This window comes from Orbicella faveolata, unplaced genomic scaffold (genome assembly GCF_042242905.1).
Source record: "Orbicella faveolata isolate gen_17 unplaced genomic scaffold, um_ofav_v1 contig_35, whole genome shotgun sequence".
Classification (NCBI taxonomy): domain Eukaryota; kingdom Metazoa; phylum Cnidaria; class Anthozoa; order Scleractinia; family Merulinidae; genus Orbicella; species Orbicella faveolata.
The window spans coordinates 4,345,127-4,362,429 of record NW_028301564.1 but is presented as its reverse complement, the minus strand read 5'-3'; the positions used below and the strand labels follow the sequence as shown (position 1 = coordinate 4,362,429).

Sequence of the window (17,303 nt, the reverse complement as noted above, 5' to 3'; positions counted from 1 at the left end):
AAGGGTGGACAAAACTTTGTGGTTTGCCGTATTGTCTTCAGATTTTGTCTTTTCCCCTAATCCAAATAATACTTTGCTCTGTCCACTCCACAGGTCATAAGGACTTAGTTTGGGAACACTGATCTCGGGTATTCCATTTCTCCCGAGGAGGTCAAGGAGGTGGTGGTTTTTTCCTTTCCCCACAGGTGACAGAAAATAGATAGGACAAGAGTGGATGATCTCCGGGTCTGTTCTTGTCAGGGGTGAGGGTAAGCTATTCCTGAACCGAGCAGTGACAACAATGGTGTGCAGGTCGTGAAAGGTGGTATTAAAGTGAGGTTTGTCAAGAATTTTTCCCGAGTCGAAGATCTCTCCTAGTGCTACACCCATCTCCAACACCTCCCTGCCGACTTGGCTCTGGCGCCTTCAGCGCCCCTGCGCATAACGGCCTACTCGCAAGGTAGCTAGTTTTGAGATATACAGCACGGTATACCTTCGAATTTTACGCGATTAGAATCTCAGTTCAACTGGGCTGATAAGCTTCTTGGTCGATTACAAAAACAACAGCAAGAACAAAATGAATTAGACAAAACGAAAGTACACGGTAGTCGCAAGATAAAAATACATAACACATCCGTCCCTTCGCGATACAGCTGCGGTACCTACAAACCAGTATTCACTATCTGGCTTACAAAATCAGCAATTTTTGGCAAGTGTAGAAACTGCAGTGTTAAGATAACCTTGTATAATTTCGGACTTCTTGGACAACGGGAGAGAACTGTTCATCCTGGAAAAACAGTAACCGTCACTTTGTGAGGAATATCTCCTCAAGAAAACTGCTCATCTAAAGGCCACGCGGGTTTGTGGGGCAAAACACCAAAGTGCATAGCAAACGTTCCCCCATTTCGGAACGTCTTCCTACACCTCTCCCTACCGTATAAGCTCTTATCTTTTGTTCTCGCCCCAATTTTTGCGGGGCCAAAATGCAGGAAACTCTTCTGTATCCTATTCGTATGGAAACGTTTCGGTACGTAGGCTAGCAAAAACAACGGTTCGGAACACGCTGGAGAAAAAAAAATATTTTTTTTTTCTACTGGACATTTCATTCCACCAGCAGTCTAGATCATCAAGTGAAGGACGACAACAAAGTAGCGGTAAAAGTGACCGCCTATTCTTGCGAGCCATCATTTACTGCTCGTCTTTTGGGGGGCGGGGGGCTCTTTCCGCTAGACTGGCTACGTCACTATTTGCGCATCTTGAAAAGTTTAGCCTGACTTTTTCAATTTCGTCGTCTGTAATCCGTGTCAATCTTCTCCATCCTTGACCATCCTTGTTCCTTTATGGTTTATTATTATCTCTTTGGTGTTTCTCTATCTTATTAAACCATTATTTTCAGGTTTCCTTCAATTTAAAGGTAATTTTGTACGTGGCCAAAATAACTCAAAATGCGGGGACTGAGTTCCTTTAAGGAAAGCACTGGTGCTTTGTTAGTCTTTTAGATATGAGCGGACTATAAAGAATTTTTAAACCAGTATGGTTAGAATCAAATTTCAGTTACTTAATGATTGTCAGCACACATTTGATAATGGTTTTATTAATGATGACATTGCTCGTTACTCCTCTCGACTCGGTGCTGGGTAAGCTAGGGTTCAGCAGTGATGGTTGAACAATTACCTGATGGCAGTTCTTTCTGAAAATAATAATTTAAACAAAAAATGTTTTCTCTATTTTGTCGTTTTTCTTCTTATCCTTTTTCCTCTGCAGCTTTTTCCTATAAGCTGGGGCATCTTTTGCGCTTTCCTTGTTAAAAACAAGCGCCTTTGCTTCAACACTCGCATCATGTACGACCGCATCAAGTGTCCTGTCCGATGAGTTCATGTTTTCTTCATCTTGACTTGCTATTGCCCCAGTTTCTTCCAAGAAATGGTTCATTTCTGAATTCCTTCCAGCAAGGTCGCTTTCTTCGACCCCTTTGAGGCTTGGGAAATTGTCATTGTCATCAATTGCAGTGTTAAAAGCTGAATTTTTCATCGGAATTTCAATGCCTTCAGTTGTTGGTTCAAGAATAGCGTCCGATCTCAGAACTGTAGCATCATCTTGTTTTGGCCCCGAAAAGTGATCTCGACCAATCACTGGTGTGTCATTATGAACGCTTACAATGGGGCCTTTCACATGTTGATCAACCGTGGCCCCTAAGTGGTCACTGGTGCCTTGCGATTTAGTCCCTATTGGCCCATTCACGCTCGTCACATTAAGGGCCAAATTACCACTTTGATCCATTGTAGTGTCATTTTCATTGCTCTCCAGCTCCTCTTTCGCATCTGGTAATGCGCAACCGTTTGTGTTAAACATGACGTTATTTATAGGATCGCATATTTGGCTATCCTTTGCGGTCTCTAGCTTGTTTGATGAATAATTGGAAGAATTTAAAAAATCCTCCGATTTGAAAACACACGTGTCTTCATCTTCATCGCCGCTGAAACCCGCATTAGTCCTCTCGCCGATATCGGAACTATCCTTCTCCGATTCGCAGCCATCTATGTTATCTCTTCGAATCGTACCAGGGCTATTTGCAGGCTCAGATTCATTTAACGGGCGCCGTGGTGTCAGCGGTGATGCGTCACTAACCAATAGCGCTATCTCAGCCCCAGACTCCTTAGCGCAGAAATTCTGCTTCTTTCCAACGCTATCGAAACTGAATCTCTTGGCCTTCTCCTTTGCCAGGGGACTGATCATTATTTTCTTCTCAGAAGAGCTGCTTCCATTTCGATTGGATAGCTGCAGCTCGCTGGATGATTGCGAGCGTCCTACTGGAGGGGGGCGGTTGATTGAGGAGGGCCCAAATGAACCGGGTCTGCGGGCTCCGAGGTCGACACTGAGAAGCTGTGTAAGCTGTCGAGACAGGCAAAATATGTCTAATGTCAACGTGCAAATTTTCTTCATTCGCTTCTGTGCTGTAAGGACGTTCGCGCTAATTGTTTCTGCGCATCCTTACTGCGCACGAAATTCATACACCACGTCATGCATCGAGCGCGCGCGCTAAGTAGTAAAATGAACAATAGTAGAACAAATGGCCACTGCTACAGCTTTGCGTGGATTTAACGATCTTGGACGTTCGGTAACCCCTATTTTTCTTTTGATGGGCCATTTTCTCTTATCAAAATCAGACTAGTTTTCCACAGGCTTTATCTCTGAAACGAAGTCGGTGACCCCCAATTTTTATTTCATTTCTGAAACAAGTATATCATTATCTGTCCGCAGTAGAATTTTAAAAAAATCCATCGAGTGGAAAATTTTCGCGCGAACGTCCTTAAACTCAGAAGAGATGGAAGAAGTTGGCATCAAGACAATGTTAATTATCGTGTCTAGCGGGGTCCCGGGGAGGGGAGAAGGGGTGTGTTTGATCGACTATGATTGACATAACCAGGAGAAATAATTTATTGAATTACAGCCGTATTCATGTGTTTCTTGGGAACGGAGATTTGAAGAGAGCTGAAGAGCCAGTGGGGAGGGGTTATCAAAAGAGTACAAAGTATTTAAGTAGAGAGTACGCGCCGAAAAGTAAATCTCCATTTCGGTTGCTATTTTGGTTGAAATACGAAAATCTTTTAATCGCTGTCTATGCGGAAAACATAAATTTTTTATGAATAATAGAAACACACTGATCTGAATGGCTCAGAACATCAAAATTGTTCGGGAAACATTTCCAACCTCACCTCTGGTTATTCAGTAAACTCTCCCTCTGACCGAACCCCTCCGAGGGAAATAGCTTTCCTTCAGATCGACTTAAGCTCTCGAATAATGTAACAAGCCAAAATTCCGTCAGTTTTTTCTGCTGCTTCCGAAATTAATAGTTTCGTACAAACAGTTGACATTCAAACGCAAATTAAACTGACCTCTCTAAGATCTTTGGAAATCTTCCTGTCCTCATTTTGTTTCCTTTGCAATCGAGGGGTGACATCGCACCACGCTGAATTCAAAATGCTGACTTCCCCTAATTGTTTCTTCAGTTCAGAATTTTCCTTCAACAAACGGGAAACCTTCTCAACCTCGTCGCTGGGCGCGTTCTTGATGTTCATCTCGACAATTTTCTTATTCAACTGCGCGTTTTCGCGTAACACTTTAGCTAGTTTACCAGCCTCAGAAATTCTGGCCTCCTGAAGCTTTCTGTGAAGGTCTTTGTTCTCCGCCTTAAGGACCAACAAGGGATCGGCCAGCTCCGAAAACATAGCCCCAAGATCGAGCGATCGTCGTTGCAAGTAAGGCCCGGAAAAAGAACTCGACCGCCGCCGGCGTCTCGGCTTTCGAACGCACAGTTCTTGATAGGTATGACACGTGACCGAACGTTTCCCAAGTCGCGGCCTCGGTGACGGCTTAGGAGCTGGTTGAGTGAAGGATTTTCCTTCCCTGCCATTCTCAACCGGGTCAGCAATCCTTACGGATAAATTCGATGTTGCGTTTTCTCCATGTTGGATCTTGATCGCTCGTATTTCATGCTTAAGCGTGGCTATCTCTTCCTGAAGTCTTGCGACCACGTTAGGATCATTCACGGACTGTGTGGATTCTACAGATCCATTGTTTGCTTCAGCGAAGCTTACTGTGGTATCGCGTGTGGTAGATAAAGAATTAATTCGCAACCGCTCCTGTACATTGCTCTTGAGCTTGATAATCTATGACAGAAATAAAAGCAAGATTATTAACAGAGCTCAATCGCGCTATGTACTATGAAAAGTGATTCATTCTGTACAAAGACTACATCGTATTTAACATCAGATAAACTTCCACTGAAATAAGTACATTTTGAAACTGTTGAGCAACACAGCAGAAATCACATGTAGGCAGCCGGGGGAACTCTTACGGATGTTAAAACTCCAAAAAAAAGTGTCACGTGGCAAAAAATCATAGAAAAGGAAATAAACATTTAATAACATGCTGAATTTGTAAATAATGCGGTGATAAATATTTGTCTGCTAATTAAAGCTCACCTGAGATCTGATAATTTTCTATGCTTTCTTATTGATGGTTTACAGCCAATTCTCCTCAGCTTGTTTAAAGTTTTCGTTATGAGTGTCTCCAACATGACGGCAATAACGTCACTTGCAAACTAAGAACACGAGCCGAGCCGCTCGCGCTTCTCCCCTCTTTTTTCGCTCGCCGTTTTTCGCGCTGCGCCCCAACTAACTAAACGCCTGGAAGAAGCTACTCAGGGAATTTACTATTTTCTGCTTCGCCTTGCCCTATCAAGGAATGGTTTTCCAAGACACCCGACCAATAACGGGGCTTGAACGGAGAAACGTGCACGCTGCTCCCCTACTATCCGACCCCTCCAGCCCAACCCCATCCCATAGGGTAATCCTCCGTAGGAAAAAAAAAAGATGGCGGCTGTACATCTTACCACAATACCATGTGAACCTTACACAGCCCATGAAGCACAAGTAAAGCTTTTTTTTGCTATATTTTTCCCTGTGCATGCTAGGTTTGAAGATTTTAGAACTTTTCTGTACGTTTTTATGGGGTTGTTAAAGTTCTCGTGGGCTAACAATTATGGGTAATGTTACCAGTCACCATCTTTTTTCCTAACGGAAAATTGTTTAACTGAAGAATCATGCACTCTTTTGTGTACTAACGCATGAATTCCTCTCACCTTTGGAACAAAGAGTAAACACAGCGTGACTGTTGTGGGAAGGAGCAGGAAAAACGACAGACATCCCACTAGAGCGTCCACATACCCATCGATCAGAAAGGCCAGCGGTATCCCCACTATGACGCACACTGCTATGCTATATATGGCCATGCACACAAAATGCGAGTCATTGAGGGAGTGGACTTTGACCTTACGCGTGACCCACGCGATGAAGCAGCCAATCACCAGCACGAGAACTTTGTAACCAAGCAGAATGTACAGCCACGTTGTATAATATTTGGAAGTACAACCTTGTTGCTGTGGAACGATCCTTAAATGAGATTCTTCTCTAACCTAACGGAAAATAAAATTAGGGAGTCAATCTTGAAGTTTAAGTAACGAAGAAACTTGCAGTTGCAAACAAGCAATTGATGCATGCAAAGAAATTGGCAAAAAAAATCCCCAGGTTTCGTAATCAGAGGCGAAGATTTCCATTTCCAGTTAAGCTCTATATCGTGTAACTAATGCCTTCACGTCATTTATCTGTTGTCTGGCTCCCGGTGCATGGAAACCTTAAGCGGGGGAGAGCGTGTTTTCCTTTTGAGTGAGCGAGCTCCATCTTAGATTTGATGGAAAACGTTTGCCTAAAGAGTAAGGGTGACGCCAAAAGACAAGTGGGAGGAGAAGAGGAAAAAGTTATTATTCTTTTCCCTACTACCACCCCCCTCCCCTTACCCCGCCCTAGCTCACTGACTCCTGCCAACCCCTTAAGTTTTGTTACTCAAGATACTTCACGATAGCGGCAGATCATACGAATACACAAACACCTAAAATTATCCAGCAGTCGACGTCACCCACTAAAAACACTCGCATTCAGGCCAGGTGCAGGGATAGAAGTACTTCTGGACAAGATATTACATCAGCAACACACTTGTGATTACTGTTATCACATTTAGAGCGGTTTTGAAAGGTTTAGAGCGGTGTCGAAAGTAATTAGGTAATTACTTCGGTTTTTGTTTTGGTTTTACTACGGTTTGAGATTGGCTGAATAGTCTAATTGGTAAGTAATTGGTTTGGTTTTGGTTTTACGACACTCAATTGAAAACCGCTCTATACAACCAAGCACAGTGGTTTCACTCCTGTAGCCCTGATCAAAATTCAAACTGCCTTCACTTGTTTTCATACTTGTACTTCAGTACTTATTGGGATAATTTGAACATACTTTTCGCTGTGATCATTTTCTCTCTTCTCATAACCTACTTCATTGGCTTTGTGTTGTTATTATAAAGAGAAATCAAAGGTTGATCAATATTGGCTGACCTGTGACTGTAAGTCAGTTGTTACTATCTGAGGTGTATCCACTCCAATCCACACTGACATCACCGATAAGTCAACAACCACCAGGAATAACATAACGCCAAGAAGCTCCTTGTTCTTGAATGTCTAAACAAACAAGTATTCTTATTACTACAGTTGACAAAGTTCTAAGAAAATTATTCAAGGACAATTATAATTTAGCCCCGTCCACTACAGGCCGGAGGAATTTAAAAATGCAATAATCACCGGCCATTTTGGATTTGTGTTTGAGGAAAACTCGGTCAGGGAAATCACATGATTATCGTGACGCCATCGTTTCCTAAAACCTCCGTGTTCAAAATGTTTTCCGTCCACACGAAAACGCAAAGCCGGCGTTTTCAAATTCCTCCGTTTTATAGAGCGTTTTCGAGAAGGTTCATTTTCGTGACAGATTAGTGTGGACGATAAGCCTAACCGTAAAAATAAAGCTGCGTTTTCAAATTCCTCCGATAATATTTGTCTTCCGTTAAAATCCTGCCTTCGGCTGCTATGTTCTGCTTCATACTTTTCTGCTGTGTTACACACCATTGTTAGGACAAGAGTTAGACAGAATCACCAAACAGAAAGTAACTTTGCGAGTGGCTGGAAACAAGAAAGAGAGTTGTGCTTTACGATACAATCGAGGGTAATACCTTTTGTTTGGGTTTAACGTTGTTGAAGATTTGATATACTCTCCACATCTTTGAAAACATTCCCCCAACCGCTAAACTGTAGCCAATAGACAGGAGAAAACCTCTGGCCTAAAATGAAATACCATCATTAAGCATGCCTCTTTATGCGTTCGCTGAACTATTCGTTATGGCGGAAAATTAAAATCAGAGAATAAACTAATCAAAATCAAATGGTATGCAATCTCTGTCAAGCGCAGGAAAAATAGCGCGCGCCAAATCACTCGGCATCTGATTGGACGAGAAGACAACGAACATCTTGGCTAGAACACGTTGTAGGAATTTTACTAGCTATTTAGCGAGCTCAACTGCGAGCTCGGGTTAGTCAAGAATAAAGAAAACAGGGAAACACTAAAACACTGACAATGTGAATTCACTAGCTTACCGTCAAAACTACGCCATGTGACACACGTAGTAAAAAAAATAAATCAGATTGGAAAACAACTTCCAATTCCCGATATATAACATCACTGAAAGTGGAAACAAACGGCCGCAAGCGTGATTTCTTAGATTATTACGAATTAAGAGAGTTTTTTTGAGAACCCGAGGATCGAGTAAATATAGTCGTTATTGATCAAACATTCTCTTGATTTTTTTTCCAAGAGGTCACTGAACAAGCCATTTTCGACAGTAAGGCAGTAGCTATAAAAAGACGTCCCGTTTCCTTATGGCGAAAAGTTGAGCTGACTGCTTTCGGATTTATGTAATCTGTAAAACACCAAAGACCGTGTTTTACGACATTTTCAAACACCGAGAAAACAGTTGAAAATTATACGACGCGCAGTGGAGTATTTTTAACGAATTTTGAGGTGTTTGGAAATGTGGTCAAACACTGTCTTGAGTGTTTGATTTATCTTTTCAATCGAAACTAAAACTAAGGAGAAAACGGAGAAATGTATGCTTGAGAAGCATATGTAGTTATTAAGTCTAAATTGTTTGAAGGCAAATGTTCTCAGTAAACTTACCATACATAGTCCTGCAAGTGAACTTTCATACACTCGTTTGCCGTCAATGGCGACCATGTATACAGATACGTAGATGAAGACACAGCCTAGAATAATCAGGTTATTGCAGTTTGGACATGATAGCTTGATATAGCTGAAAAGAACGGGAATAGAAGAGTACTTACATCATAATCGAGCGAACAAGATGTCAACTAGAACACAAGAAATCAACAACACAATGGCTTGATTTAGCTAAATGGATTATAAAATGAACGAACTGACGAACTTGAAACTCGGAGATCCAATTTCATTTCTTTTATACCATGAAAACCTAATCTGCAAATTACATCACGTAAAAGGATTGACTCTTTTTTATAACAAAACATTTCTCTTCTTCCGCAATAGCAGAACCATTGGTGTCTTTACCAGATAACGGTATCTCTTGACGGTGTGCACATTATTTGCAAAAAAAGTTCGGACAGAAAAAGTGTCCGAAAATATAACCGTCCAAAATTTTTAAGCCTCCGAAATTTTAAGCGTCCGTGTTATTCACAGCACAGCATGATTTAAGTAGCTCCAAACTTCTTGAGGGTGTAGTAAAACTATCATTCTCACAGATGTTGTTTCAGTCCACTTGGTGTTTTGTAGGCGTAAATTTTTGTCCGAAAGTTGTCCCAAATGATGAAAAGTGTCCGAAAATTAACGTCCGAAATGTTTTGCAATTAATGTATTTCAGGGGATGGGGAGCAGTCTCACCTGTGCTCTCGCCGCACAATGTTGAATCTTAAGAAGTACAGCGCTAGGAGAATGCCACCGCTGGCCAAAACAACGATGACCCAAAACAACGGTGTAGAAATGTACTGCATCTCATATATAGTAACTTTGCCATCTGTAGGGGGCGCGCCCCCTTAAAATGAGAAAAAGGAAGAAAAATAAGTGGACGTACAATGTTAGTGATTGTAATGTCCATCTTTCCATCTTGGAGAATAGATGCAACTTGGCAAAACGCTGGGAGAGGGGAGGGTAATCTGCACTGGATTAGCATCCCATCCAGGGGGGGGGGGGGGGGGTAACAATACTCTTAGTCGCTTAATGCTGCAGATTCATATTGCTCTTCCGACCTCGGATCTTATACTGCAGCATAGAGAGTTCATGGATCAGAACAGCCATATAACACGAGTAGCATAAGGCGACTTAAACACGACATGAAGTACCTTGCCATAACACTTTAGCTCCGCCGAAGACAGTTTTGTCGCTATCGGGAAAATATGTACCCACCACCACTGGCTCGCCATCTGTTTTTTTAAAAGAGAAAAACATCAAAATGTAAACAAGAATACCAGTCCATTACCGAGAATTCGAAAATGGTCCATTCTGCTGAAGAAAAACCATTGAGCTTATTCGTAGGACCAACGAAATTTTTAATCCACAAATGACGATATTATCTATCTAGTGAGCTTTCTTAACTTACTTTGCATTTGTTTTATACAAGCTGGTCTTGTTCTTTCGCCCGTGTCTGAAAATTTTATTGTCCCCTGTAAAAGATAATAACATTTTGTATTGAAATCAGATTATCGAGTAATGAAGAAGCGTTTTTAACAATCAAAGTAACAGAAATTAAATTTTAATTTAAAATCAATACAATACTCTTTGCGTATATTTTTTTGCTGGAAACCTGACTATCGCGCACACGCGGTCAGGCAAAGTTCCCAAAAAATTTTATTGTTATTTACCGTTATTCCTCGGAAATTCACTTTTTCCAGTGTCTTTTTAAAAATTTGTACCATGCGGCTGTCTTTGTAAGTGAAATCCACTAAAGATTTGTTCAACGTGGTCTTGAGTTGATGCATGGAGTTGTTTAGTGTCAGGGCAATTGTCCACACTGAGTCAAACACAAATGGCACGTAAAGATCCGAGTTGTTCGTGACGTAAGTCTGTAGGAATTCTTCAGACGTCTAAAATAGACAAAGAACATCTTATAAATCATAAAATGTTTCCTCACGGGTGATTGACCTAATTACAACACGTAATGAAGCCAAAATTCTCCATGTTTTGAACAATTTCGCCTGGGTGGAGAGAAGCACTACGAAGGGAGAGAAGATCAAAACGAGATACCAGAGGCAAAGCCAAGCTCAAATTCTTGACACTTAGATGTAAAACCAAGGCATCGACAAGGCTAATGAGAATAAAATTTAATTGCGAATAAAAACTACCACATTCCCCGCTTTAGAAACTAAATCCGGGGCAAGTCTCATCTCGCACTCACTTGTGGTACCGTTAGTGGGGAAAATATAGCTTGTTTTGTCCTCAGTAACGGTCCTACAAGCCACTGCCAGATGGGACTTGCCCCAGGCTTCTCAGCGCCACGTTTCTAAACTTTCTAACTTAAGGTGGAAATCTCTTAACAACTCTTTCGATTCATGGTTGCTAATAAAGGTGTCTGCTGTCACTGTAGACTTACCATTCCAGATACTGTTGGCTGGTTATTTGAAACAATTCTGGCGCTTTCAATAGAGAAGTATCCCTCCACGGCCTTTTTCATCTGTTCTTCTGTACAATCTACTTCATTATCTTTCACCAACCACCATTTCCTGTTGTCATACCAGTCAAGCACCAGCCACATGTAATGCTCACCGAACATTCCTTGCTTGTAAGCCTACAAGCAAGAGAGTCATGCTAAGCGAGGTCACATGATCAACACATGCACTTAACTGGTTATACTAGCCTCGAAGGGCCCGCTCTATATATCTAGTTAATCAGGAAGTCCAAGTATGAAGTAGAACAAGTAGAGCAAGTATGGAAGCGTCCGGTACTTGCCAAGTGGAAAGAACAGACAACATATTGGCAACTAATTACCTCACAAAACACTTTCCGAGCGTGATCTTCGTGAAGCATAGCCACTATAATACGGGCATCTTTTTCCTGTTGAAAGTAAAATAAGCTTAGCATGAAAACGTTAAACACAACATGGAGCCAAGGAATCTCAACATGACACCATTTTAACATCTTAAAGAAATTGCAGGAGTAAACTTGACTGCCTGATATATGAGATGTTACATATCAGAGACTAGTTACACCAGCACTCAATACTCAGTCAGACCAAATCAGAACAAAATTCGGTTTGTTTAATTAACGTAGTTTTCTAATAGTCACTTTTTCTTGTTTTCTTGTCACTTGACGTATTTTTCCACCTTGTTCCCATAATTGTAAAACTGTTTATCACGCAAAAACTGACGTACACATTTACTTGACCCTGACATCCCAACGATGCCGAAACGTCGACGGCCAATGATGTCGTTCAACGATGTCGAAACCTTCGCTAATTTCTGTATTGAAAAACGTTTCACAATATCGAGAAAATTTCTTGTGCTGGCAGAAATAAAACGTGTTGTCTGAAAACCTACCTTTAGATTTTCAAGCTGCAACCTAGGATCACCACTGAACAACTCCGAAGCTATGAGCTCGAAGTCGTTGTTTATTAGTTTTTCTTGGAATGTGCCCATCACCTGAGAGAAATCAGAATTATAAGCTGGCTAGATAAATGAATTCATCAACATGGACAAGCCGAGAGCGGATGAACAGGAGAAAGAATAAATGTCTTCAAGAGTACACTGCGTTTAGGTTCATAAATTCATCACCAGTTCACCGCGAGCAAAGCCAATCATGAATTATCACAACAACTTCTGATTAAAATACTAAAAAGTTGAGTCTATTCCTTTGTGATACGAGGGGCGTGCAAAGTCAAAGACAAAAAAAGAAAAGAATTAAAAAGCGAGTTATATTGGAATGTTACCTCATCAAAAACGTAATCGTTTTGCCGTATGGTGGCAATCCTGTTCCATTTAAAGTATTTCAGGAAAGCCATCTTCGCGTTGTTATGTGCCGAGTCTGGTGGTACGATGTTAAACAACAAAGGATACTTCTGCTTATTGGACAGATCAGAGGCAGTGGAGGCGTATGACACCTGTCAATCAAGATTAAAAAGAAAATACTTTGATTAGCTATGGAGTTAAGGGGGCACTGTCATATGTTTCTTAGTAGGGTTTGAAAAGTTAATGGTCTGATTTTGTGAAACAGAACTCGACAAACTACAGGTCGGCTGGACTCCTCTGAAAGTTTACAATCGTCTTGCAGCAAAATTTAGTTCCTTTAAGGCACTGAATTCTGTTATTTTGCTATAGTTTATATAACTACTATTTTAGACCTAAGGGAAAAATTTGCCATTCATTATATTTAATGAACGGTCAAACGCTAATAAACATTACTTATATACCTGCAACAGGTTCCACAGCCTTCCAATCTGCGCTGTTGCTCGGGTTACCGATGAACACGCAGCTCCTAGCAGCATTATCATTGGGGGTCTGGTGTAGAGGGACTCAAACAGAGCATTCGTCCCATGCCCTGGATCACACTATTTAAAGAAAAGAAAGTAAAGAAAGTAAATTACTGTTATGATAATAGGAAGTAATAATAGATTGCACTTTAGTTCGTCGTGACTGCATTTCTTTGCAATACTTTGCAAGTGGCCTAGCTAAATTCATTCAAATGACATGACTCTAGCTGAGATATAATAGGGGCCTCTCTTTCCGATTTCTTGCATTCTTAAGACTTACAAATCTCCTTCGATCCACTTCTAAGTTTCAAATCCCAGCACGGCAATTTAATTTCGTGCATGTTTTTCTTTGGCGAAAGCGAGCTGTCAAGACGTTTGCAGTTGATTAAAAGATGGAAAGATGGCAATAATTACATATATCAAACACTGAATAGAGAAAGAGCAAGACAAATCAGTCTTCCACCACAGCATAAAATCACATTACATAAAATCACATTACCAGCCAAGGAAACGATATTAGAACACTTAAGTCTAACTCTCCTATGTCTCCTGCTGTTCACATACAGGCTTTGAATTCTCAGCTTCGCATCCGCTATATTTTGATAGCTAGACAATGCATCTCCAAACCAAGTTCTGTATGCTAAGGAGTTGTTTTCTCTGACAATAGACCGTGAAGCACAATGTCACAATGTATTATAATGTCACCCTCCATTTTCTAATGACACAAAGGGAAATATTTAAACCGAACTGTTTGGTAGCTCTGACTGAGGCAATCGCTTTCGAAAGTTAAACCAGGGAAGCCGATGGAGAAACTTACTGAAACGAAATAAGGGCAATCAACATACTTTCAACACTCTAAAAAAATTGTTTTAAAGAAACAGCGTTGGAAAAAAAATTGAAATTTAAAATCTAGCGATAGGAAGCCTTGTCTCCTGCCAGGCAGCGCAGGACAGTCTTGTGTCTCAATTAAAACGAATACAAAGCTTAATTTCATTGTTAAGAAGTTGTTCAAAAAAGCAGTTAATATATAAACATTGGTTTCATTTGAGCGGTTCCCTAACACCTGTGTATTGTAAAACCCGAAGCAAAGTAGCAAATACAGCAAAGAACACAAAGAATGAATCATAACACCGAGCAAAACAACTTGCAGTTCGTGAAACGCGCGGGAAAACATGCAACCGATGCACAGGCGCGGAAAACACGCGTAGAGGTTTGAAGAGTGCAGCACGAGCGACCGCGCGTACGCCCGCAAAAGCGAACGCAAACGCGACCAAAACCCAACCAAACACATGATTCCTAATAAAGTAGTCCAATGAAAACCGTTCTACCGGTCCCAAAAGATTTGATAAGGTAAATCAAAACATTGTAAGTTTTTATTGACAAGGAATTTTAAAACATGCTGAATCATTCAATCTGAACGTCGCGTGATTTTGCTTATAACAATGAGAAGAAAAGATTGCATTCCTTCGCTAATGGCTATTAATCGCTCCGTAAAATGGTTTTTAGAAAAGTCAAGCAGCCGACTTGCCGAGGGTAATTAATTTGTCGCAATTGCCTTGCGTTTGACTAAAACGCAAAAACCGCCCTCCTCCTGTTTATTGCAAACCGAGAATAATAAAATAGTAGAGCTTTTTCTTACTAACAAAGCGAAGCAAGATTTCGTGTGGCCATGCAGTTTGGTTTTGAAACAATCACAATTGATTATCGTGCTAATCTTAAAGCTAATGCCCGAGGCAACAATTAACTTGATACGAGAATAGCTCGTTCTTGTTGAAATACTAACTGTGCGAAAGAGTTTTGAGTGAATACAACTGATTATAGCATAACTTTCCTGAATGAATTTTGCTTACTAATTACGTTACAACTGCTTATAAATGCTTCATCGGAGAATACAGGAAACAGAGAAATTTGATAAACTCGTAGTTAATGCTCGTTTTACATGAAGACTGTCAAATATTTATAATAAGACAATGTGCTGGTGTGGGCAAGAAATAAAACCACGAACAGAAGACAAAAGATCCGACAGTATAATTATTAACTCAATAAAGTGGTAAAATTTTCACCTCATGTTGAATTCAGTACAAAGGGAAACGTTTCCACTCTCATTTTGCCATATATCTTTGCAATTGTGATGAAATGTACTTTTTTTAGAAAAAACGAAATCATTTATCCAGAGTTATTTCGACGACATGATGTCATTATTTCACTTTTGATATTTAGTAATTAAAAACGTTGGTTTTAAATCGCTGATTTTCAAGCTTGGTTAATAGAAAGACATACTAACGGAAGTATTTAATGACTAACTATGTGTCCAATAAGAAAATGAATTACATCCCAGTCATTTTGTCGAGGAAATGACAAGATCAAGAGTTCCTAGCTGTCATCTGCGGTTTTAAAAGTGTGCACTTTAAACTGTAAACCACTTTACGTAAATCATGTAAAAGCTGTGATGTAAATCGCTTCTAAAGAATTCAAAGAATTCCACTGGGGGCAAAGAACAATTCACTTTAAACAAGCAGCACTTTGAGCTTACAATCGAATATCAGTTGTTTAATAGCAGTGATTAACCTTTTGGAGAGAATCAAACAAGGTTTTTTTCAAGTAGTGTAACTGGTTTGACGTCAATGATTATAGAAATTTTCGCATGATAAAATTTTCCCCATGGTTGATCAGTTGAAACTTTTGTAGATGGCGCGTGCTTGGTGGTCCCTACCGGCAAATTTAAACGCGAATTGTAATGCAGAAAGACTAAGAGGAAAAGCAAACAAAGAAAAAGTGACATCCGAAAAGCTCCTACCGCAACCAAATGACGGTCACGTCTTGTTTACCGAGTTCGAGGTTAAGAGCGCATTACGTAGCAAAGAATTCAGTAATTGGAATGTTATTAAAAAAGACTCTTCTTGTCTAATAAACATATTAAATATGTTCTGGTTAACTGAAGGTTGACTTTAGACTGTTCTGGTGTCATCAGCGTTAGAAATTACTGGATCATAGTTTAACTTCGACGTTTTGAAATGTATTAAGAGGATTTAACCGCAAAGATACGGTTTTTTAAGTGACAACAAGGAAAAAATCGCGTTTACAAATTTTGTTCCGAGGCACGATTCCCATTGATCTCGCATTTGCTATTTTCCTTTTGTTTCTAATGTAACCACATCATTTTGGCAAGCTTAATTCTTTTTTGAATGGAATAATGCTTGTTTATTTTCATGTAGAGATTCAAAGGTATTTGTACTAAACAGCGCATAATCACCGTGGAAATTAAACGTTTAGAACTTTAAACATCAATTTCCATACCCTACTTTTTGCACAGAAGTTTTTAGAAGGACATTAAAGCCAAAAGAAACAACATCACTTGGAAATATTTAGTTTCTACTCGCACAGGCTGTCAGCGTTGCAATGCAAAATGTCAGAAAGGTCAAAGTATACTTTTCATTGTACTCGAGGAACAATGAATCAGTTGGAGACCGCGAGTTTCAATACCGAAAAAAATTGGATGTCAACTGAAGTTGCAAAGGAACGCAGTTACAGCCAGAAAATCACAAAATTGAAGTTGCGTCTAGGGAAGTTGCAGTTTGATTAGGTAAACAAAAATTTAGTTAAATACCTGCGTGTCATTCCAGATCAGTTGAAGTCGGTAACCGGGTAGCACATCACTTCGTCTGTTCACCATCTCAATCGCACGTTCACTGGCAGAAAGGAGTGACTTTCCCGCCGAGAACGCCGAGGACCCACTCATTGGAAACAGCCCTCCTACATACAGTGTACTAACTGCGGTTTTCGGCGGCAAATTGGCAGTGAAATACACAAATAAAATGCAAAGGGCGCTAACAGATGGCCAAAAGTGTATCATTTTGTGCTCTTGTTGAGATTATGTGCTGTCGACAGCGCTTATTAAAGGAGTCTTTTCAGTCGAATTTGAGCGCGTCTCAGAGAGTTGCGCTCACTGCGCGTGGGTTATTGAGAAAAACTTATCCCTCGTAAGATGGCTACAAAAACATGTATGACTTCTTGAGCACTAAAAGCTCTGTGTTTACGTAAGAAATGCATGAGTAATCACTTGCTGAAGTGACTCTCAAAATAGTTTGTATGTTGTCTTTGGCTTGAGGTCACGGTGTGATTTACATACGTCCAACCAATCACCTTAACCTAAGTGTAATAATTCAACAAACCAAGAGCGATAAAGGAACATTTTTTACATGAAAGACCATCATTAAGTCTGATAATTTGAGATAAATTGGAGTCAAATATTTTTCGTCTTATCGAATGTAGCAGTCTGAGAAATGATAAAGTACTGTATGAGCATTAAAAAGCACGATCTGTGTTCACGAAGTTCAGTGTAGCCACGCTGAATATTTAAATAATGAACGAACGGTCGACTAGTTTTTGATTGTTTGCCT

General features: G+C 40.3%; 1 protein-coding gene across 1 annotated transcript; it reads right to left on the bottom strand.

The window, feature by feature from the left end:
- Positions 1-1,553: 1,553 nt before the first annotated feature.
- LOC110046656 (gamma-aminobutyric acid type B receptor subunit 1-like) lies at positions 1,554-16,945 on the bottom strand. Its single transcript, XM_089273373.1, has 16 exons — positions 16,511-16,945; positions 12,844-12,981; positions 12,364-12,534; positions 11,975-12,076; positions 11,427-11,492; positions 11,032-11,226; positions 10,304-10,525; positions 10,042-10,105; positions 9,785-9,865; positions 9,327-9,477; positions 8,592-8,724; positions 7,591-7,698; positions 6,923-7,045; positions 5,624-5,956; positions 3,876-4,649; positions 1,554-2,871 (listed from the first exon to the last, which is right to left on the bottom strand). Exons 1-16 carry the CDS (start codon positions 16,754-16,756, stop codon positions 1,684-1,686), a joined length of 4,095 nt encoding a protein of 1,364 aa, XP_089129499.1. The 5' UTR covers positions 16,757-16,945; the 3' UTR covers positions 1,554-1,683.
- Between the last annotated feature and the right edge of the window lie 358 nt (positions 16,946-17,303).